This window comes from Pelophylax lessonae, assembly GCF_965119305.1.
Source record: "Pelophylax lessonae genome assembly, chromosome: 3".
In the NCBI taxonomy this organism is placed as follows: Eukaryota; Metazoa; Chordata; class Amphibia; order Anura; family Ranidae; genus Pelophylax; species Pelophylax lessonae.
This window is the reverse complement of record NC_138770.1, coordinates 478,260,834-478,281,946: the sequence shown is the minus strand read 5'-3', so window position 1 is coordinate 478,281,946 and position 21,113 is coordinate 478,260,834. Positions and strand designations below refer to the sequence as shown.

At 46.5% G+C, this 21,113-nt stretch overlaps 1 protein-coding gene across 2 annotated transcripts in view; it reads left to right on the top strand.

The window, feature by feature from the left end:
* NUP133 (nucleoporin 133) overlaps positions 1-21,113 on the top strand; it is an 899,557-nt gene that overhangs the window by 170,837 nt on the left and 707,607 nt on the right. For both annotated transcript variants that reach the window (XM_082249111.1, XM_082249110.1), the window contains exon 6: positions 11,318-11,470. In XM_082249111.1, coding sequence (XP_082105237.1) covers positions 11,318-11,470 — 153 coding nt within the window. The remainder of the gene's footprint in view (positions 1-11,317; positions 11,471-21,113) is intronic.

The window sequence follows — 21,113 nt, the reverse complement described above, 5'->3', positions numbered from 1 at the left end:
AAAGAGGGGTAATGATAGGCATACGAGACTCCATCACGTTTGCACTACACCATTGTGAAATTGACTCCGAAGGTAGATACTTAATTTTATCTGCTACCTTTGGACACTCTCGGATGACCCTGTTAAATGTATACGCCCCCAACACAGCCCAAAAAAAATTCTCTCTCCTATTTGCCAAATTGGCCCCATTCAGATCAGATCCAATTCTCCTTTGTGGGGATTTTAATGATATTGTAGATGTTAATTTAGACACCTCCAACCCTATAAATCGCAGACCCTCAGCCCTTGCTGCCCTTCTGACAAATGAGGACATGTATGATCCCTGGAGGTGCTTACATGGTGATGAACGGGACTACACGTTTTTCTCCCACCCTCAACAGTCTTACTCTCATATCGACCTCTTTCTGACCGATAAACACACCTTACAATTGGTCACCGAAACCACTTGGTTCTATAACGTGGTCGGACCACACACCAATTTCCCTCAAAATTTTAGAAAGGGGTGCTTCGCCATCACACACCATTTGGAGGCTGAATTCCTCTCTGATCACAAACCCCACATATGAATCCGAGATTCGATCCGAGATTGTGACCTTTTTTGAACTAAACGGTGACTCTGTAACTGATCATTCCATTACCTGGAATGCGCATAAAGCCTTCCTACGGGGGTTGTTCATCAAATTAGGGTCCCAGGAACGCAAAAAACGCTCAGCCACCACGAATTCCCTTCTTACTCGTATTAGGGACGTGGAAAAAAATCAAAGACAAAACGTGTCTGATATCACGCACGCGGAATTGAAATCTGCTCGTTCCCAACTAAGTACCCACCTTCACCAAAACTTTGATCTATACATTAAACGCCTTAAACTGCAGTTCTATACCTCTGCCAACAAAGCGGGCGCTTTCCTTGCCAAACTGTCCAAGCGTCAGACAGCCAAAACCAAAATCCAATACCTCACGACCTCTGCGGGTAATCGTCTGCGCAACCCCCTGGACATTGCTAATGAATTTAGCGCTTTTTATGCACAACTATACAACTTAAAAGATACAGATCCATCCGCTCCCCCCTCGCCAGCAGACATCTCCCACTTCCTATCTTCTGTCCAACTCCCGCAGGTATCACCTACACAATTGGAATCCTTATCTGCCCCATTCTCTCAGGCAGAAGTTCTTGCAGCTATTAAATCTCTTCCCCTCCACAAGGCTCCTGGCCCAGATGGATATTCTAATGAATATTATAAACACTTTGCCTCCCAACTCGCTCCACATCTTTGCAAAGCATTCAACCACTACGTCTCCACTGGCAACATGCCTAAGGAATCATTAGAGGCCCTGACCAGGTAAATCCCCTGACAGTCCTGCCAACTATCGTCCGATCTCCCTGTTGAACACGGACACCAAACTATATGCGAAATTGATAGCCCAACGCCTCTCTAAAATCCTTCCCCAACTCATTCACCCAGATCAAGTGGTTTTTATACCGGGTAGGCAGGCGGCGGATGGCACTCGCCGCCTTGTCGACCTTATCCAACACGTGGAGCACTGTCGGACGCCTTCTCTCTTCCTTTCCCTGGACGCAGAGAAGGCGTTCGACAGGGTCCACTGGAAATATATGGAGGAAGTCCTCTCCAAGTTCGGATTATCAGGCCCTTTTCTCACTGCTATTATGAATCTGTACTCCTCTCCCAGTGCACGGGTTTGGACTTCCGGGATCATCTCTGATCCGTTCCCAATAACAAATGGCACACGCCAAGGATGCCCACTCTCCCCCTTGATTTTTGCTATGGTTATGGAACCTTTGGCACAAGCCATCAGAACGTCGCAAACGATTTCCGGCGTCGTCATTGGAGACACGGAGCATAAAATAGGCCTATACGCTGAAGATGTCATCCTCACACTCACTAACCCTGTAGAATCGTTGTCGCAAGTCATCCAATTACTAAACACGTTCAGTTCAATATCCCTGTACAAACTAAATCACTCTAAATCCACTATGCTAAATATCGGTATAGCTCCTGACGTGGCACGCACCATCTCTTCCACTACCTCATTCCAGTGGTCTGCTAATGCGTCTTTGTCATACCTGGGCATTATCCTGACCTCCCCAAGTCGCAACATCCTAAAATATAATTTTGACACCCTCGTAGGAAGGCTGACTCAACTCTCCAAGGACTTGGACCACCTTCCTGTCTCATGGGCAGGTCGGATCGCCCAAGCAAAAATGTACCTTCTTCCCCATGTATTGCACTTCCTTCGAACCATCCCACTTCCTTTTTTGACTTCTCAAATCTATAAGCTACAAGGTTTAATCAACACATTTATCTGGCAACCCAAAAAGCCTCGGATAAAAAAGTCACTTCTCCTTACCCCAGTTTCTTGAGGAGGCTTGGGAGCCCCGGACATTAAGCAATACTATAGAGCGATCGTATTGGATCAAATTAGAGAATGGTGGTCCCCACATTCAACAAAATTGTGGAAACACATTGAAACCGCAACTATAGGAGTGGATCCACAACTCCTCCTCACAGCTATACTACTCAACTCTAAACCCCAACACCATCATCTAGGATCTGTCAATACAGCGACAAGAGTTTGGTTAGCCACGACTAAGTCTGCAAAAGGACTACCACGGTCTATACTCTCCCACCTCCCTATCTCAGCTTTGGGGCTGCTATCCCCGGACCTCCCCATCGTTACCTGGTCTGCCAAAGGTCTAAACAACCTGAACCACATACTCTCGAGCTCTGGCATACAGTCCTTATGTGACCTTCAAAATTCCTTTGATTTGCCGCCCAACTCCCTTTTCCCATACCTAAGGATTCGTTCAATCCTCCCCAAAATCCAACTGACGTCTGAACCTTCCATATTGGATCAAATCATGAAATTCTACAACACTCCCAAACCTGCAGTTAAGGGCATATCCAATATATATACTACACTCTTACAATCTACACAAAAAGCACCCTCTTCATCTATGGTCTTTTGGTCTTTGATGGTACCCAGCTCCCCACCCCCACATGTGTGGCACCGAGCATTGCTCATACCATTAAAAGCCTCAAGGTGCCTATCCCATTGGGAATCTTTACAAAAACTTTTCCATAAATGGTACTTTACCCCCTCCAGGCTTGCAACTATGTATCCTACCTCGTCTCCGTTATGCTGGCGGGGATGTCAAGGCGTAGGCTCACTTCAACATATGGTGGGACTGCACGAATATCAAACCTTTCTGGGATTCCATCTCCGCATTTCTCTCCTCCCTATACAACATTTCCTCCCCACTTTCCCCTCTGGATCTCCTCCTGGGGCTCTCAATTCCAACTTGGCCCTCTCCCATCAGAGTCCTGGCTACCCATGTCCTCATAGTGGCTCGCCTAGCATTGACGAAAGCCTGGAAATCACCAAAACCCCCCACACTAGTGGACACTATTCTACTGCTAAACAATCATCTCCGAATGGAATTTGCCTTCGCTAAAGCCAACATGACCACCACCTCCTTCTACGAACACTGGGCACCCTGGCTATCTGATCATAGGAGTGCTAACCTATGAACTTCCACCGGTCTCAATGTAACTGTCTCCTGTGATACGCCCTCCAGACGACCTACATCATCCCTAATTTATTCTGCTTGGGGAATTCAATGCACCCCCACGGACTGGGGACACTTCCACACTTTTTTGCATCAGAGGTCCACCTACTTATCAGAATATCTTCCTCTTTTCCTCTTGTTTTTTTTTTTTTCCCTTTTGTGGAACCTTGCCGGTACATGTTTCCTTCTCTCGTTGCTCCCCCGCGTATTGACCTACCACTAGTTAATCATTGATGACCCCAACCTGTAATACTCCCCATGTTGTACCCGGTCCTGACTACAGTTGGTTCTCATGTGGGGTAGTCAGAGCCCGGTGTACCTTAATGTTTGGCCCTCATAGGGTGGAAGCTCAACACACTCATATGTCACCGGCAAGTTTCACCTGAATTGCCTTGACTCGACCTGTTATGTTCATGTTTCTTGTTTTATAGCTGTGACCAATGTGATAATTGTTCTATTCTTTATTATGCTAATACAACATTTGTATCTAACCTTTTTGCAAAAATTCAATAAAAATTTGGTTATAAAAAAAAAAAGGGGGCCGAGATATATCCCGGGTAACTATAGGCCGGTCAGCCTAACATCAGTAGTCTGCAAAATTTTGGAGGGGATAAGGGACCACATACAGGACTTTAGTAATGAAAACGGTATTATAAGTAGTAATCAGCATGGATTCATGAAAAATCGTTCGTGCCAAACCAATCTATTAACCTTCTACGATGAAGTGAGCTGCCACCTAGATAAAGGTAAGCCTGTGGATGTGGTGTATCTGGACTTTGCAAAGGCCTTTGACACCGTTCCCCACAAACGCTTACTGTACAAACTAAGGAAGGTAGGTATGGACCATAAGGTGAGTACCTGGATAGAGAACTGGCTCCAGGGGAGAGTACAGAGGGTGGTGATTAATGGGGAGTACTCGGATTGGGCGGGTGTGGAAAGTGGGGTCCCCCAGGGTTCTGTCCTGGGACCAATCCTGTTTAATTTATTCATAAATGATCTAGAGGAGGGGATATCTAGTACAATCTCAGTATTTGCAGATGATACTAAATTAGGCTTGCCAATATCTTCTATGCAGGATGTGGAAACCTTGCAAGCAGACCTGAACAAAATAACGGGGTGGGCAACTACATGGCAGATGAGATTTAATGTTGAAAAATGTAAAGTAATGCACTTGGGGGCCAGAAACCAGAAAGCAAGCTACTCACTAGGGGGGGGGGGGAACCTCTGGGTAAGTCTAGGATGGAAAGGGACCTGGGGGTACTGGTAGACAACAGGCTTGGCAGTGGCATGCAATGCCAAGCCGCCGCAAGCAAAGCCAACAGAATACTGGGTTGTATAAAAAAGGGGATTCACTCCAGAAATAAAGAGATTATTCTTCCACTCTACAAGACTCTGGTCCGGCCACATCTGGAGTATGCTGTCCAGTTCTGGGCACCGGTCCTCAGGAAGGATGTGCTGGAACTGGAGAAAGTCCAGAGAAGGGCAACAAAAATAATTAGGGGAATGGAGGACATCAGCTATGAGGAAAGACTACAAGCACTGAACCTATTCTCTCTGGAGAAGAGACGATTGAGGGGGGATATGATATCAATGTACTAGGGCTGCAACTAACGATTATTTTCATAATCGATTAGTTGGCCGATTATTGCTTCGATTAATCCACTAATCAGATAAAAACCTAAAAAAAAAAAATAAAGTGTATAATTTAGTTAATATTCTTGAATATCTATATGTAGTGGTAAATATAACTATCCAGCAATATAGTTGGATATTTAATCCACTCTGAAACAGATATATGTATTATTAGAGGTTTAAATGTGGTACATATCAGACTCCGAGATCAATATTTTTAAAAGACCTAAAACATTGTTTTGCAAATTTTCAGACCGGATTGGTATAAAATATTTGATAGACTCCCTTATTAATAGGCAGGTTGCTGGATACAAGCTCCCTGCGCCTGCTGTCACTTATGCTGGTAATACACAAACTACATTTTTTTTTAGAAAATTTTTAAAAACATTCATCCTATTTTTCTAACCATTAGTGTATATTGGTGTCCAGTGTCAACCACAGTGACAGGAAAATTTGAAGAAACAGAATGGAAAACTTCTCGATCAAACAAATCTTCAAATAGTGTATGTGGTTTTTGCTCAGAAGTTTTATTCATTTTAAAATTTATTGTTAAAAGCAAGTGGAATTTTTCAAACAACACTCGTCCAACAAATATACAAATCCTTTTTGAACAAATATAGATGCAAATATTTTTGTCCAAAAATCCAATACATGTATGGGCAGCAGAAGACATTTAGTAGCCGCAGCATGCTTTTTTTTTTTTTTTTTTTTTTTTAAATATGCCCAGAAGTCGGATATGCAGGATATTTTAACTGGGAGTCAGACATGAAGGTATATGAAGGGTGGAGGGGAGGAAATAACATTAATATATTAAAGTAGTACTAAAAGCTGAGACTTTTTTTTTTTTTTTTTTTCATGGATATAATAATTTTAAATATAATGCACAATACTAATAAACTTTTACTTTAAATGTAATTGTAATGCCTTATATCACCTCTAGTCTATTGGCCTCCACCTTCTCTGGGTTCAGATGCTCCTTTTCCCAGCACAGAGCCCTTAAAGTGATTGTAAACGTTGGACTTTTTTCTTAACAACAATCTTGTCATACTTATCCTCTCTGTGTAATGATTTTTCACAGAGCAGCACTGATTCTCCTCTTCTGCGCCCCCCCCACACACACACACATGGCACTTCTGGTTTCTCCTGCCTTCAAAGTGCCCCTATAGGAAGCAGCAAAGTATAGTACTGTACAGAGTGTCCCTATAGCAAGGTTAAAAAACCTCTGCCTTTAGAATCACTTGGTTCCTTCTCTTGCCCAGGACTGCATTTCCCATGAGGCATTGCTCCTCACACATTCACAAGTTCTCTGTCATCTACTGACATGTATGGATGGTTTACTGGGCTGTATGTGTGTTGCACTGTATTTTCTGATATGTAAACAAATAATGCATTCTGTATGAAGGACAACTAATCGGCTGACCGATTAATCGATTACAACAATAGTTGACAACTATTTTCATAATCGATTAGTTGACGATTATAATCGATCAATCGATTAGTTGTTTCAGCCCTACAATATACAAATACTGTACTGGTGACCCTAGCATAAGGAACAAACTATTCAGAGAGAGGAGATACAGTAAGACACGTGGCCACTTAGTAAAACTTGAGGAAAGGCGGTTTAACCTTAAAGTGTGTAAGGGGTTCTTCACTGTAAGAGCGGTAAGGATGTGGAATTCTCTTCCACAAGCAGTCGTATCAGCAGGGAACGTTGATAGTTTCAAAAAACTATTAGATGGACACCTTAAAAACCACAACATACAGGGGTATACAATGTACGGTTAAAAGCAAACACACACACACATCATAGGTTGAACTGGATGGACTGATGTCTTTTTTCAACCTCACTAACTATGTAACTATGTGACCTATGTGAGGAGGGGGCGGGAGGGGAACGAGGAAAGGAAGAGGGAGAGAAAGGGGTAGGGGAAAGGAGGAGGGAGAAAGGAACATACAAGATGGAAAAAGGGGAGGGCGAGAAGAGGGATATGGGTAGGGACCCAAAAAAAGAGTGAGAACGAGAGCGTAGGAGAGCAATGGGGGATAAAGGCAGTGAGGCCTGAACATCCGAGAGGGCACCCAAAGGGTGTAGAATGGCCTCCATGAAAGTGCCATGCATGGGTGAAGCAAATATTTTCAGCTAAGCACTCAATCGCTGAAAATCAGGTAGGGATTGGAAGTGTATCCAGGGTGCCCAGGTTGTATAGTATTTGCGATGAGAGTCCTTGGCTTGAGCAGCTATGTCCTCCATCTCAGCCACTCGCTGTACCCTCCGTAACCACTTAGCAACCATGGGTGGGGAGGTGGACAGCCAGTGACACGGTACACACATTTTGGCTGCATTAATTAGGTGCAAGGTCAGAGATTTTTTTATAGCTGGCATGAGATAAGGATGTGTGGTGTAGGAGGTATTGCGCCGGAGTGTAGTCCGGTGTATAAGTGGTGACGCGGGGAATTAGGGCATGGACCTCTCGCCAGAACGGTTGGTTGATGGGGCAATCCCACCAGATATGCAGCAGAGACCCCCTGTGCTGCCCACATCTACAGCACAAGGGAGAATTTGTGTCGGAGAATTTGTGCAACAACTCAGGGGTCCTGTACCATTTGGAATATATCTTGAAACCGGTTTCCTGTGCTAGCACATTCAAGGATCCCTTATGAATGTGATTAAGGATGTTAGACCAGTCATCGCCCGAGAGGTCCTGGCCCAATTGCCTTGCCCAGCGAGACTGAAGTGCATCCGTAGGTGCGTGCGTGACGGGGAACAACATAGAGCAGAGAATTGAAATCATGTGACGGTGCGGGCCAGGGGCATCACAAAGTCGTTCAAACGATGTAAGGGACTGAGTCCAATCTGCCAACGGCTGGGTATGGATCAAAAAATAACGTATTTGGAGAAAGCGGTAGAAGTGTATAGAAACCTTGGGATATTTTCGAAGAAGATCCTGATAGGAGAGTAAACGAGGGCAATCAAAAAAGTGATGAGCCTTAGAGGGTACGTCCGGTGAAGGGCCCTCGGGGGGGCATAAACGAGAGGCCCGAGGGGAAGTCAGGGGAAGAGTTCAACGGTGTGAGAGGGCTGCGATTCGGAGAGATATCCAACTGCTTGCAAATCGTGCAAAAACCCCATAGGGTAGCCTCTGTCAGGGGATGTGTAAGTGTGGGATGCGGCGTCGTGAACAGTGCCATCCAAGGAAGATGATGGGCATCATCTTCAAAATCCCAAGAAACTTTTTAAAATAACCGTGAAAAAAAAGTGAGATCAGAGCCTATTGGCCTCACCTGTATAACAACTAGCTGCTTATACAATGTCTCACAAAAGAGTTCACCCCTCACATTTTTGTAAATATTTTATTATATCTTTTCATGTGAACACTGAAGAAATTACTTTGCTGCAATGTAAAGTAGTGTGTACAGGTTGTATAACAGTGTAAATTTGCTGTCCCCTCAAAATAACTCAACACACATCCAGTAATGTCTAAATCGCTGGCAATAAAAGTGAGTACACAACATGTCCAGATTGGGCCCAAAGTGTCAATATTTAGTTTGGCCACCATTTTTTTTTCCAGCACTGCCTTAACCCTCTTGGGCATGGAGTTCACCAGAGCTTCACAGGTTTCCATTGGAGTCTTCTTTCACTCCTCCGTAACGACAGCAGGGAGCTGGTGGATGTTGGAGACCTTTTTGCCCCTCCACCTTCCATTTGAGGATGCCCCACAGATGCTCAATAGGGTTTAGGTTCTGGAGACATGCTTGTTTAGTCCATCACCTTTACCCTGAGCTTCTTTAGCAAGGCAGTGGTCATGTTGGAGGTGTGTTTGGGGTGGTTATCATATTGGAATACTGCTCTGCGGCCCAGGCTCGGAAGGGAGGGGATCTTGCTCTGCCACACAGTATGTGCTGGCATTCATGGTTCCCTCAAACTGTAGCTCCCCAATGCCAGCAGCTCCAGACCATGACCCTCCCACCACCATGTTTGACTGTAGGCAAGACACATGTCTTTGTACTCCTCACCCGGTTGCAGCCACACACGCTTGACACCATCCGAACCAAATAAGTTTATCTTGGTTTCATCAGACCACAGAAAGGGTTCCAGTAATCTAGGTCAGTCTGCTTGTCTTAAGCAAACTGTTTGCAGGCTTTCTTGTGCATCATCTTTAGAAGAGGCTTCCTTCTGGGACGATAGCCATGCAGGCCAATTTGATGCAGTGTGCGGTGTATGGTCTGAGCACTGACAGGCTGACCCCCCCACTCCTTCAACCTCTGCAGCAATGCTGGCAGCACTCATGACTATTTCCCAAAGACAAACTCTGGATATTTACGCTGCGCAAATGCTCAACTGCTTTGGTCGACCATGACGAGGCTTGTCCTGAGTGGAACCTGTCCTGTTAAACCGCTGTATGGTCTTGACCAACGTGCTACAGATCAGTTTCAGGGTCTTGACAATCTTATAGCCTAGGCCATCTTCATGTAGAGAAACAATTCCTTTTTTTTTTTTTTCTTAAGTCCTCTGACAGTCGCCGCCCATCCATAGCCTTTACAATTGGGTAATGGTGCCCTCTGCAGGAGTAAGTTAGGCAGTTAGAAATGTTATTAAAAAACTTTTCTATACTTACACACCTCTAGGGGGCCTTCCCCAGCCAGTATCCTGATCCAGTTACCACTGGTCCTCAGTTTTATGCTGCCTAGTGTAGGAGTAGGCTAGCTCTCCTGGCCGGACAGTTTTTCTTTTTTTAAAAATATGTATTTTTCTTCTGAAAATAGGCTTTTTGCCATCAGGCTTCTGTGACTCAGGTGTGCAATGCGGAGACCTGGTCGTCTGTGCACTCTTTCACAAAATTCTACAGAATTGATGTATTGGCATCCTCAGATGCTTCCTTTTGGCCGCCAAGTTTTGAGTGTTGCGGTTGTTTGCAGAGACCCATTTTTTTCTCTTTTCCTTGGGGTGTTTTTTTCCTTAACTTTTCACTTGGTTGCAACTTCCTACCTCTAACACCTTCACTGCTTTGGGACATCCCAATAGGGAAGGCCAATATGGATGGGCGGCGACTCAGAGGACGTAAGAGAAAAAATAACAGTCGCTGCCCCCGCCCCTGTTTTTTTTTTTTTGATCTGGGGGTTATTGCCTTCCGGTACTGCTTGCTACAAACTGAGGACCAGTGGTAACTGGATCAGGATAATGGCTGGGGACGGCCCCCTAGAGGTGTGTCCAAGTATAGAAAAGTTTTTTATTAACATTTCTAACTGCCTAGCTTACTCCTGCAGAAGGCTCCATTACCCAATAGTGAAGGCTAATATGGATGGGCGGTGACTGTCAGGACTCAGAGAAAATAATTTTACGGTAAGTTCTTACAAAAATTCTATTTTTTAGATCCTCAGAGTTCTTTGCCATGAGGTGCCATGTTAAACTTCCAGTGACCGGTATGAAAAAGTGTAAGTGATCACACCAAATTTAACACACCTGCTCCCCATTCACACCTAAGACCTTGTAACACTAACGGGTCACATGGCACCGGGGAGGGAAAATGGCTAATTGGGCCCAATTTGGACATTTTCACTTAGGGTATACTCACTTTTGTTGCCAGCGGTTTAGACCTTAATGGCTGTGTGTTGTTGTTTTGAGGGGACAGCAAGTTTACACTGTTATACAAGCTGTACACTTACTAGTTTAAATTGTAGCAAAGTGTCATCTCTTCAGTGTTGTCATGACAAGATATAATAAAATATTACACAAATGTGAAGGGTGTACTCTTGTGAGATACTGTACAAGCAAAATACAATGCTCCTCCAGTAGAAGCAGCATTTTTAAGCCTGTGTGCATGGACCCTTAGTCTGGCAATTAGGGCTGTCCTAAAATTGCAGCAGCTTGCAAGGTAACCAAGTACTTGTTCTATGTCAGTGAATCAGAAAGTGTTGAAGCCAAAGCATTCAATTAAAAGTCAGGGAACTAGCATTCTCAAGAGGAGGCCAGCAGTGGTAGAATTCATAATTCTTTATTGAAGTTTTTCTTTTAGATTGTCTTTTTTTTTTTTTTTTTTTTTTTTTTCTTTTTTTTTTAGTTTAGTGATTTGTGCTATAACCATCTGGTGTTGTTTTTAGATTTGCAGTGTTCTGTGGGATAAAGGAGATTGCTTATACACTCTCACGAATACCAGAATTGACAAATGGGAAATCAATGAAAACACTGAATGTCATATTTTAAGTTGGGACTTCAGACATCTAATTAACGAAAACATTTCTGATGCCATTTGGGTGAGTTTCTTATGTTAATCTAGTGTTATTGAAGACATGTATTTAATAATTCAAATGTTACAGCACAACAGTTGCTAGCACGTCTGCCTGAAAGCAGTGGTTGTTCGTTTGAATTCCAACCGTGGCACTACTGGCATGGAGTTTTCATGTTTTTCCTGTGCCTGCTTGGGGTTTCCCCTGGGTTTCCTATCACATGCCAAAGAAATGCTACGCAAAAAAGTAAAGCATTTTAGGAAGGGCTACTATTCTGAAAAAGGCAATTATTCCCACCCAAGAGTTCAAATTTGGAGATGTGAGCTAGTCCAATGTTTCTTCACTAATGGGTTATGCACCATCTACAGCAGTAGACTAGGCAGTTAAGTTTTCACTTGACACGCCTATAGGTGCTGTCCTTCACACACAACCCCAGACACACTGTGCTCTAAAATCAGTTTCTTGCTGCCTAGTTTAGGAGTTGGACCTATGTTCCCTGCTGGGACTACGTCTCAGTTTTTATTTTAGTTTGAGAAATGTTTTACCTTCGCTCTATGCTAAGCCTAAGCATCCCAAGGAATTTGCCTTGCATTTGCAGGATGTGGTTCGGACGGTCAGGGTCTACCTGTAAGCCACGGAGTCCTTTCGGACAGCTGATTCTCTGTTTGCGCTTCCTGAGGGGTCTCGTAAGGGTTCAGCTGTGTCTGCCGCAACCATATTAAAGTGGAACAGACGGACTATTGTTCAGGCCTATTCGTTAAACGGTTAGGTTCCTCCTTTCCCTGTGAGGGCACATTCTACTAGAGCGCTGAGTGCCTCTTGGGCTTTTCCCCATCAGGCTTCTGTGGCTCAGGTGTGTAAAGTGGTGACCTGTTAGTCTGTACACACTTTTACAACATTCTACAAGATTTATTTGATGGCATCCTTGGATGCTTCCTTTGACCACAAAGTTTTGCAGGCTGCTGTTTGATGAAAAGACATGTTTTTCTCTTTTGGGGGTGATTTTTTGCTTTGGGGTAAGCTCCTGTTGGTGAGCTTTTTGTTGCCCTGTTGGCTACGTATTTAGCCTCGGATATGCGTTAACTGTGTTTTCTCTTACGTCCTCCGACAGTCTCCGCCCACTCATACAGTCTTCACCAATGGGGTATTGACTTCATCTCTACAGGAGTAACTAGGCATAAGACTTGTTAGAAACAAAGCATTTACATAGACACACCCATGGGGGCTGTCCCACTGGTCCAATACTCCCCTGCAATCCCAGCTCAGTTTGTCTTCTGCCTAGTTAAGGAGTAAGATGGGCTTCCCTGTGCTGGGGCTACAGTCTCAGCCTCCTTCTTCTATTTTATGATTTTATTTACTGCAAATGTGATTTTTTTTCTTTGCATTACTAGCTGTTTATTTTGTCAGCGTTAGTCGGCTCTTCGGATGAAGACGGCGTTTGCGGAGCTGGGAGTCAGACTGGTCATCCTGGTTCTCCAGGACAGAGGGCCAGATGGAATCCCAGCCCACCATCAAGCGTTTAGCAGGCTGTGTTTGCCCTGGCCTCGCATACGACCCATCCCTGTCCACGGGGATGCAGCCTGTGAGGTGGTTACCTCACCCGGGCGCCTCATCCACGGTTATCCGTGCACTGTTAGCGTCCTGCGTTTTTGGCTGACGGCACCCCTACCATCTGAGGGTGGGCTGTTTCCTGTCGATTAGAGGCACCCCACGCCATCGTGTACAGATAAGTACATTCTGTGTGAGGCCTCTGTCTGGGGCTGGCAGTCTGTGTTATCCCCTCATGTCTGTGCGTTTTTGGGCTTGCTTATCCTGGTCCCTGCAGGGGTTTTATATCGCAGCCAGTGCGCTGTGTGGTTTTCTGGGGTCCCTCTCCTGTGTCACTTTAGGGTGCTTTGGAGGTACAGACACGTGTGGCTGCAGGGTTAAAAACCGCCGGTCCGCCATTTTAGGTATGGGCAGCATGTCTGGCTTTACTATGGGCACTTATACAGCATGTCTATGGTGTGTTTTTTGGCGCCTTGCGGCGCCATCTTGTGTGTGGCAAAACATTCTTTCTGAGCACATGTCGGCAGCCATTTTACCGAAGCCTCCCATTACTTTACATTGGCAACCATTTTTCTTTAGCCTAAAGCCTCAGTTCAGTCTATTGCAGGGACATCACTTCCTCCTCTCAGGAGAGCTCGGCTGTGCTGGTAACACTTGTGTGGGGTCTGAATGCTGTCCTTTTTTCCTTGTGCAATCCTTCTGGCTCTGTTATCCTGCTTAGGGGTCTGTGTTTCACAGTCTGTGTAGCGGTGTGCTGGGGGGGGGGGGGGTCCGCAGCACTCTTAAAGGGCCGGTACTTTAAAAAAAAAAAAAACTTTTTTGTCATGGAATCTCAGGACAGCAAATTCCCTCCAGCCTTGGTGGGTGATTCAGGTTCCTCTGAATCTTCTACCCTGACTACTTTGTCTGCTGTAGTGGCGACTTTGGTGTCAAAGGTGGATATTCTGATGACTGAACATGCTGACAGAAAAAGGCCTCATTTTTTCTTTGTCTTCTGATTCTGAATCCAATATGGTTGCCCTAGGTAGCATACCCCTTGAAGGGTCTCGCTCTTCTCTGTCTGAGGGGGAGGCGGAGGTTGCGGGGGGTGGATGATTCCCCCCCTGGGACGCCCGAGGAACACACAGCTATGGATGCGCTGATTCTTGCCATTAAAGAAACGCTAAATTAAGAGGACAGGCCCAATCCTCCGGGCATTGTGTCCTCTTTTGGTACACACAGGACCCGCAAGGCGGCGCAGGTGTTCCCTTGCACCGCTGAGTTCCATGCTACGGTGAATGAGCAATGGCACAGTTTAAAACTTACCTTGTGGTGCCAAAACGTTTTCAACTTCTTTACCCTTTCGCGTCTCCTACGGATTCGCGCTGGTGTGTGGCTCCTCAAGTGGATCACACTGTGGCCAGATTGAACAAGGCTACTCTGGTACCCATCGAAGATCACCTGGTGTTTAGGGATCCAACGGATAGGAGGATGGAATCACTTGCCCGCCATGCTTATATGGTGGCCGGTTCCATGCTAAAACCTTTTTCTGCCCCTGTCATGGTGGCTCTGGCTGTGGTGGATTGGAGTAAGGTGCTTAGACACACTCTCGTGGCTGATTCTGCGCCCCCCCCCCCCCCCCACTACGTTTGAGATGGTGGACCAGTTTTATCAAGGGGTCATGTATTTGTGCGATGCTGCCTTGAAGGAGGTCCCCATGGCTGCACGCCTGTCTAGTGTCGCAGTGATTAACCGTCGCCTGATTTAGTTAAAAAGCTGGTCGGCTGACCAGACTTCTAGAAAGACGGTGGCTGACATTCCCTATGTGGGGTCTCGTCTGTTTGGAGAATCCCTGGATAAATTGGTTAAAGGTGTCACTGGGGGCAAGAGCACTCTGCTGCCCCAGAATCCTAAGGGCAAGTTTTTCCGCGGTAAGCGGGGCCCCTCCTTTACACCAAATCAGTGGTCCTTTCGTGCCTTCAAGGCACAGGACAACGGGAAACCTTTCAAGGGCCAAAGTGGCCAGAGGAAGCCCTGGGCAGGCAAAACCAAGAACCGCCCAGGCTGGTGCGGCCGCCCAGTCCGCCTCTGCCTGAAGGGGCGCTCTCACCCGTTTCAGGGGTGGGGGGACGTTTGCGCGGTTTCCTCCAACCTTGATTGCTCCGAATCCTGGACAGGTGGGTTCAGGAAATCATTCAATCATAATACAAGATCGAATTCCTTTCACGGCAGGGTGACAGATTCCCTCAAATCTTCATTTGACCCCAGGGCAGTTACAGGACCTGCACCAGGCGGTGCAGGATCTCCTCGCCCAGGGGGTGATCGTCCCGGTGCCTCATCGGGACAGGTTTCAGGGGTTTTACTCAAATCTGTTCGCTGTGCCCAGAAAGGAGTGCAAGGTGCGTCCAATTCTGGACTTAAAAGTTCTGAACCGCTTCGTGCACGTTTCAAAAGTTCCGCATGGAATCGCTCCGTTCGGTGGTATCCTCCCTGAGTCCAGGAGAATCCCTGGCCTCTATCGACCTGAAGGATGCATATTTACACATCCCCATTTTCGAGGGTCATCAGAGGTACCTCCGATATCGCTATCATGGAGGAACATTATCAGTTTGTGGCGTTGCCTTTCGGTCTCACTTCGGCTCCAAGGGTGTTTACCGAAGTGCTGGCTCCCGTTCTGGGCCTGTTACAGACACAGGGCATTGCGGTCTTGGGATATCTGGACGATCTCCTGTTTAAGATCGAGTGCCAGTCAGAGCCTGCTGCGCGATCTGGACACTACAGTCTAGACGCTCCAGGAGTTCGGATGGACCATCCACGTTCAGAAGTCGACCTTGTCTCCTTCGGTTCGTCTCCCATATTTGGGAATGGTTCTGGACTCTGCTCAGGCAAAGGTGTTCCTGCCGGAGGACAAGCTCTGGACCCTGCAGTCCGAGGTCAGGGCCAATGAGTCCTCGTCACTCAGGACCTGTATGCGGTCCCTGGGTTTGATTGTGTCAGCCTTCAAGGCGATTCCATTTGCACAGTTTCACACTCGATCTCTCCAAGCGGAGATCCTAGCCAGATGGGACAGACTACCTCAGTCTTTGGACCTGAGAGTGTCTCTGAGTCGCCAAACCAGAATTGATCTTTTGTGGTGGCTCCAGTCCCCGGCTATAGCCGAGGGGAAATCCTTCCGGCCGTTACTGTGGACCGTGATTACCACGGATGCAAGCCTGTCGGGCTGGGTTTGCGTCCTGGGCAACCTGTCTGCCCACGGCACTTGGTCGGAGGAGGGAGGAGTCCTCCCTTCCAATAAACATATTGGATTTGAGAGTGATCAGGCTGTGCCTTCTCCATTGGTCGGATCGTCTTCAGGGCAGTCCTGTACGGGTGCAGACGGACAATGCCACTGCGGTGGCTTACATCAACCACCAAGGGGGCACCAGTAGTGCCCAGGCGGCCTAGGTAGTGACCAGAATTCTGTCTTGGACCGAGACTCATGTCCTGGCGATTTCGGCAGGTCACATTCCGTGTGTGGAGAATTGGTAGGCCGATTATCTGAGCCACCAGACCCTTGACTAGGGGGAATGGTCCCTGCACCCGGAGGTATTTCAAATGCTGTGTGCGAAACAGGGATCCCCGGATGTGGATCTGTTCGCGTCTCGGCTAAACAACAAGGTGGAAAGGTTCGTGGCAAGAACGTGTGATCCTCTGGCAGACACCTCGATGCACTAGTGGTGCCTTGGCATCAGTATCATCTGATATATGCCTTTCCTCCGATTCAGTTGTTGTCCAGGTTCCTTCGCAGGTTGGCCTCGAAACCAACATTGGTGATTCTGGTGGCACCGGACTGGCCGCACAGGTCCTGGTACGCGGACATCGTTCACTTGGCCGCCGAGCCTCCATGGCGGCTTCCAATGCGGGAAGATCTACTGTCTCAGGGACCGATCTTCCATCCTGCTTTACAGTCGCTGGCTTTAACGGCATGGCTGTTGAAAGCCAGGTCCTGAGAGACAGGGGTCTCTCCTCAGAGGTCATTACTACCTTGCTCAATGCTAGAAAAGCCTCATCTGGTAAGATTTATTACCGTACATGGAAAGCTTATTTTGCCTGGTGTGAGTCCAGGGGTTTCTCTCCTCGCTCTTATTCGGTGGTGAGAGTGTTGGCTTTCCTGCAGTCTGGTGTGGACCAGTGTCTTGCATTGGCCATGATTACGGGCCAGTTGTCTGGCTGTTCTTTTCCAGCGGCCCTTGGCGTCTAATTCCTTGATTTGCACCTTTATTCCAGGCGTGTGTCACTTGGCCCCTCCTCGAAGGGCGCCTTTGCCTCCATGGGACTTGAACTTGGTTCTGTCCGTGCTACAACGTCCTCCCTGTGAAAACATCAGGGAAATCTCGTTACCTCTGCTGTCTAAAAAGGTTGCCTTTCTAGTGGCGATCACTTCTGCGCACATAGTGTTGGAGCTGGCGGCTTTGTCTTGCCGCTCCTCTTATCTGGTGGTTCATAGAGATAAGGTGGTCTTGCGACCTAACCATTCCTTTCTTCCAAAGGTGGTCTCTGATTTTCACCTTAATGAGGACATTGTATTGCCTTCGCTCTATGTGAATCCTAAGCATCCTAAGGAGGTTGCTTTGAATTCCTTGGATGTTAGGGCGATCAGGGTTTACCTGTCGTCCACTGAATCCTTTCGGAAGTCGGAATCTTTTTGTCCTTCCTGAGGGATCTCAGAAGGGTATGGCTGTGTGTGCGGCAACCATTTCAAAGTGGATCAGACAGACAATTGTGCGGGCCTATTCGATTAAGGGACGGTTCCGCCCTTCCCTGTCAGGCGCACTCTACCAGAGCGGTGAGTGCGTCCTGGGCCTTCCGGCATCAGGCTTCGGTGGCCCAGGTGTGCAATGCTGTGACTTGGTTGTCAGTGCACACCTTTTCAAAATTCTACAAAATTGATGTTCTGGCATCCGCTGATGACATCCTTTGGCCACAAAGTTATCTGTGCGGCAGTTCCGTAGGGGACCCTGTTTTTTTGTTGCGGGTCCCTGGCTGTTGGGGTTGTTTATCCCCTTGGTTATTTGCTTTCCTGGGTTGTTGCTCCTGTTGAGCTTCTCTGTTGCCCAGAAGGTTACCTTTCTGTTCATGTAAGGTTCCTTTCTCTGATGTGGGTACTACGTTGCCTTTTCTGGAGGTCACGTTTCCCGCCCCTCATGTCTACACTGCTTTGGAACATCCCCATTGGTGAAGACTGTATGAGTGGGAGGCGACTGTCGGAGGATGTAAGAGAAAACTGAATTTTTGTAAAATCTTACCGTAAAATTCCTTTCTCTGAGTCCTCCGACAGTCGCTGCCCCCACCCCTCTTTTTGGGGGTTCTTATACACTTAACTGTTGGCTACCAAACTGAGTTGGGATGGCTATTGCAGGGGGGGGGGGGGTATTGGACCAGTGGGACAGCCCCCATGGGTGTGTTTATGTAAATGCTTTGTTTCTAACAAGTCTTATGCCTAGTTACTCCTGTGGAGATGAAATCTATACCCCATTGGTGAAGACTGTATGAGTGGGCGGCGACTGTCGGAGGACTCGGAGAAAGGAATTTTACCATAAGATTTTACAAAAATTCAGTTTTTCCATCATGCCTACACTGCTTTGGGATGCCCCATTGGTGAAGAAGCATTGAGAGGCGCGTCTGTCAGAGGACGTAAGAGAAAATTGGATTTTTGGAAGAGCTTACCATAAAATCCTTTTTCTCTGAGTCCTCAGACAGACGCAGCTCCTGCCCCTCTATTTGTGGGGTTGGTTGTGTCTTCTTTCACTGCTTGCTACAAAACTGATTTTAGAGCAGTGTGTCTGGGGTTGTGTGAAAGACGGCCCCTATGGCCGTCTCGAGTGAAAACTTTTCACTGCCTAGTCTGCTCTTGTAGATTGTGCATAACCCATTAGTGAAGAATTGAGAGCTGCATCTGTCAGAGGACGTAAGAGAAAATGATTTTACGGTAAGTTCTTACAAAAATCCAATTTTTATATGGGTGCATTACACACATATACAAGCAGCTTCCACCTTATTTTGAGGGAATTATTTCCCCAGTTTTTTACCACTTTATCACCAGGATTTTCCTTTCTTTTATTGGCATGTTGTGTCCACAGAATTAACCAAACTATATTATCAACTGCACTACTTATTTAACCCTTTGCACTGTATTATTTATCACCGAAATAAATTCACCAGTTTATGTAAGTTGTTTTAATTTTTTTGCACTTCAGCACTTTTTGGTTGAGTCTAGCACACACCAGGAGATTCAATCGGTTCCATTGGATTTACACAATACATTGCATTTTTATAATTTTACGGTATTCTATTTTATGGGTGTCACCCCTTTATTTATGATCTGTTTTCATATGATTGCACTTTAATTACCACTTGATCACACACAGGTAGCGCCGTTTGAACCTTTCTTGCACCTTTTACCCTATATCTTGACCCCTCGGGGTTTGGTTGTTGGCTGCTTACACCTAGTACCCATTCACGATTCACCGCACACTCCATAGCGCTGGTCACCTTTTGCTTTTATCCATTACACACAGAGTGATATAAATTTAAAGCATTTTTGTTTTAATTTTTGTGGTTTACAGCTAGTGAAAACCCAAAATTCAGTATCTCAGGAAATTAGAATGACATAAGACCAATAGGAAAAAAAAAAAAATATTGAAATGTTGGCTTACTAAAAAGTATGTCCATGTACAGTATAGTATGCAATCAATTAGGGATGCACCAAAATTTCGGCCACCGATATTTTCGGCCGAAAATGCAACTCTCTCATTTCGGCCGATAAGGGGTTAAATATGCCAAAAATGTATGGCTGCTGATCCGTTCAAAAAGTGAGCTATTAACTTACCTGTCCGCTGCGATCCGATGCCTTCATTGTGATTTACAGCTTGCCAGACCAGTGACGTCCTGGGGGAGAGGGACTCAGAATGCAGTGTGTAGGAGGATCTCATTCTCCTCTGTGCTGACTGCTGCATGCTCCACCCACCTCCTCCCTTCAGTGTCTTCACGTGGTGTTCGGTGCGGAGGAAGGTAATGTTAATATGTGCTGTAAAAAAAAAAAAAATAAAATAAAAAAACAACTATTTCTCCCCTTTTGTCCTGCATAAGTGTCAGTAGTAGAACGGATTCACAGCCTAGTGCTCATCCCCTTCTAATTGCAGCGTGCGAGTTAGTCTGTGTCAGTCAGAGTGAGTGTCATTCTGTGAGTCAGTCAGTGTCAGTGTCATTCAGGGAGTGTCATTCAGGGAGTGTCATTCAGGGAGTGTCGGTCAGGGAGTGTCGGTCAGGGAGTGTCGGTCAGGGAGTGTCGGTCAGGGAGTGTCGGTCAGGGAGTGTCGGTCAGGGAGTGTCGGTCAGGGAGTGTCGGTCAGGGAGTGTCGGTCAGGGAGTGTCGGTCAGGGAGTGTCGGTCAGTCTGTCTGCGAGTGTCAGAGTCGGTCAGTCTGTCTGCGAGTGTCAGAGTCGGTCAGTCTGTCTGCGAGTGTCAGAGTCGGTCAGTCTGTCTGCGAGTGTCAGAGTCGGTCAGTCTGTCTGCGAGTGTCAGAGTCGGTCAGTCTGTCTGCGAGTGTCAGAGTCGGTCAGTCTGTCTGCGAGTGTCAGAGTCGGTCAGTCTGTCTGCGAGTGTCAGAGTCGGTCAGTCTGTCTGCGAGTGTCAGATAACTTATTTAAAATCATTTGGGGAAAAAAGTAATTTTCGGTTTTTGTTTTCGGCCAAGGGCATCCTGAATTTTCGGTTTCGGCCCAGAATTTTCATTTCGGTGCATCCCTACAATCAATACTTGGCCGGAGCTCCTTTTCCATGCATTACTGCATCTATGTGGTGTGGCGTGGAGGCGATAAGCCTGTATCACTGCTGAGGTGTTATGGAAGCCCAGGTTGCATTGATAGCGGCCTTCAGCTTGTCTGCATTGTTGGGTCTGGTGTCTCATCTTCCTCTTGACAATACCACACAGATTCTCTATGGGGTTTAGGTCAGGGAAGTTTGCCAGCCAGTAAAGCACAGTGATACCATGATCATTAAACCAGGTATTGGTACTTTTGGCAGTGTGGGCAGGTGCCGAGTCTTGCTGGGAAATGAAATCAGCATCTCTATAAAGAGATCAGCAGAGGGAAGCATAAGGTGC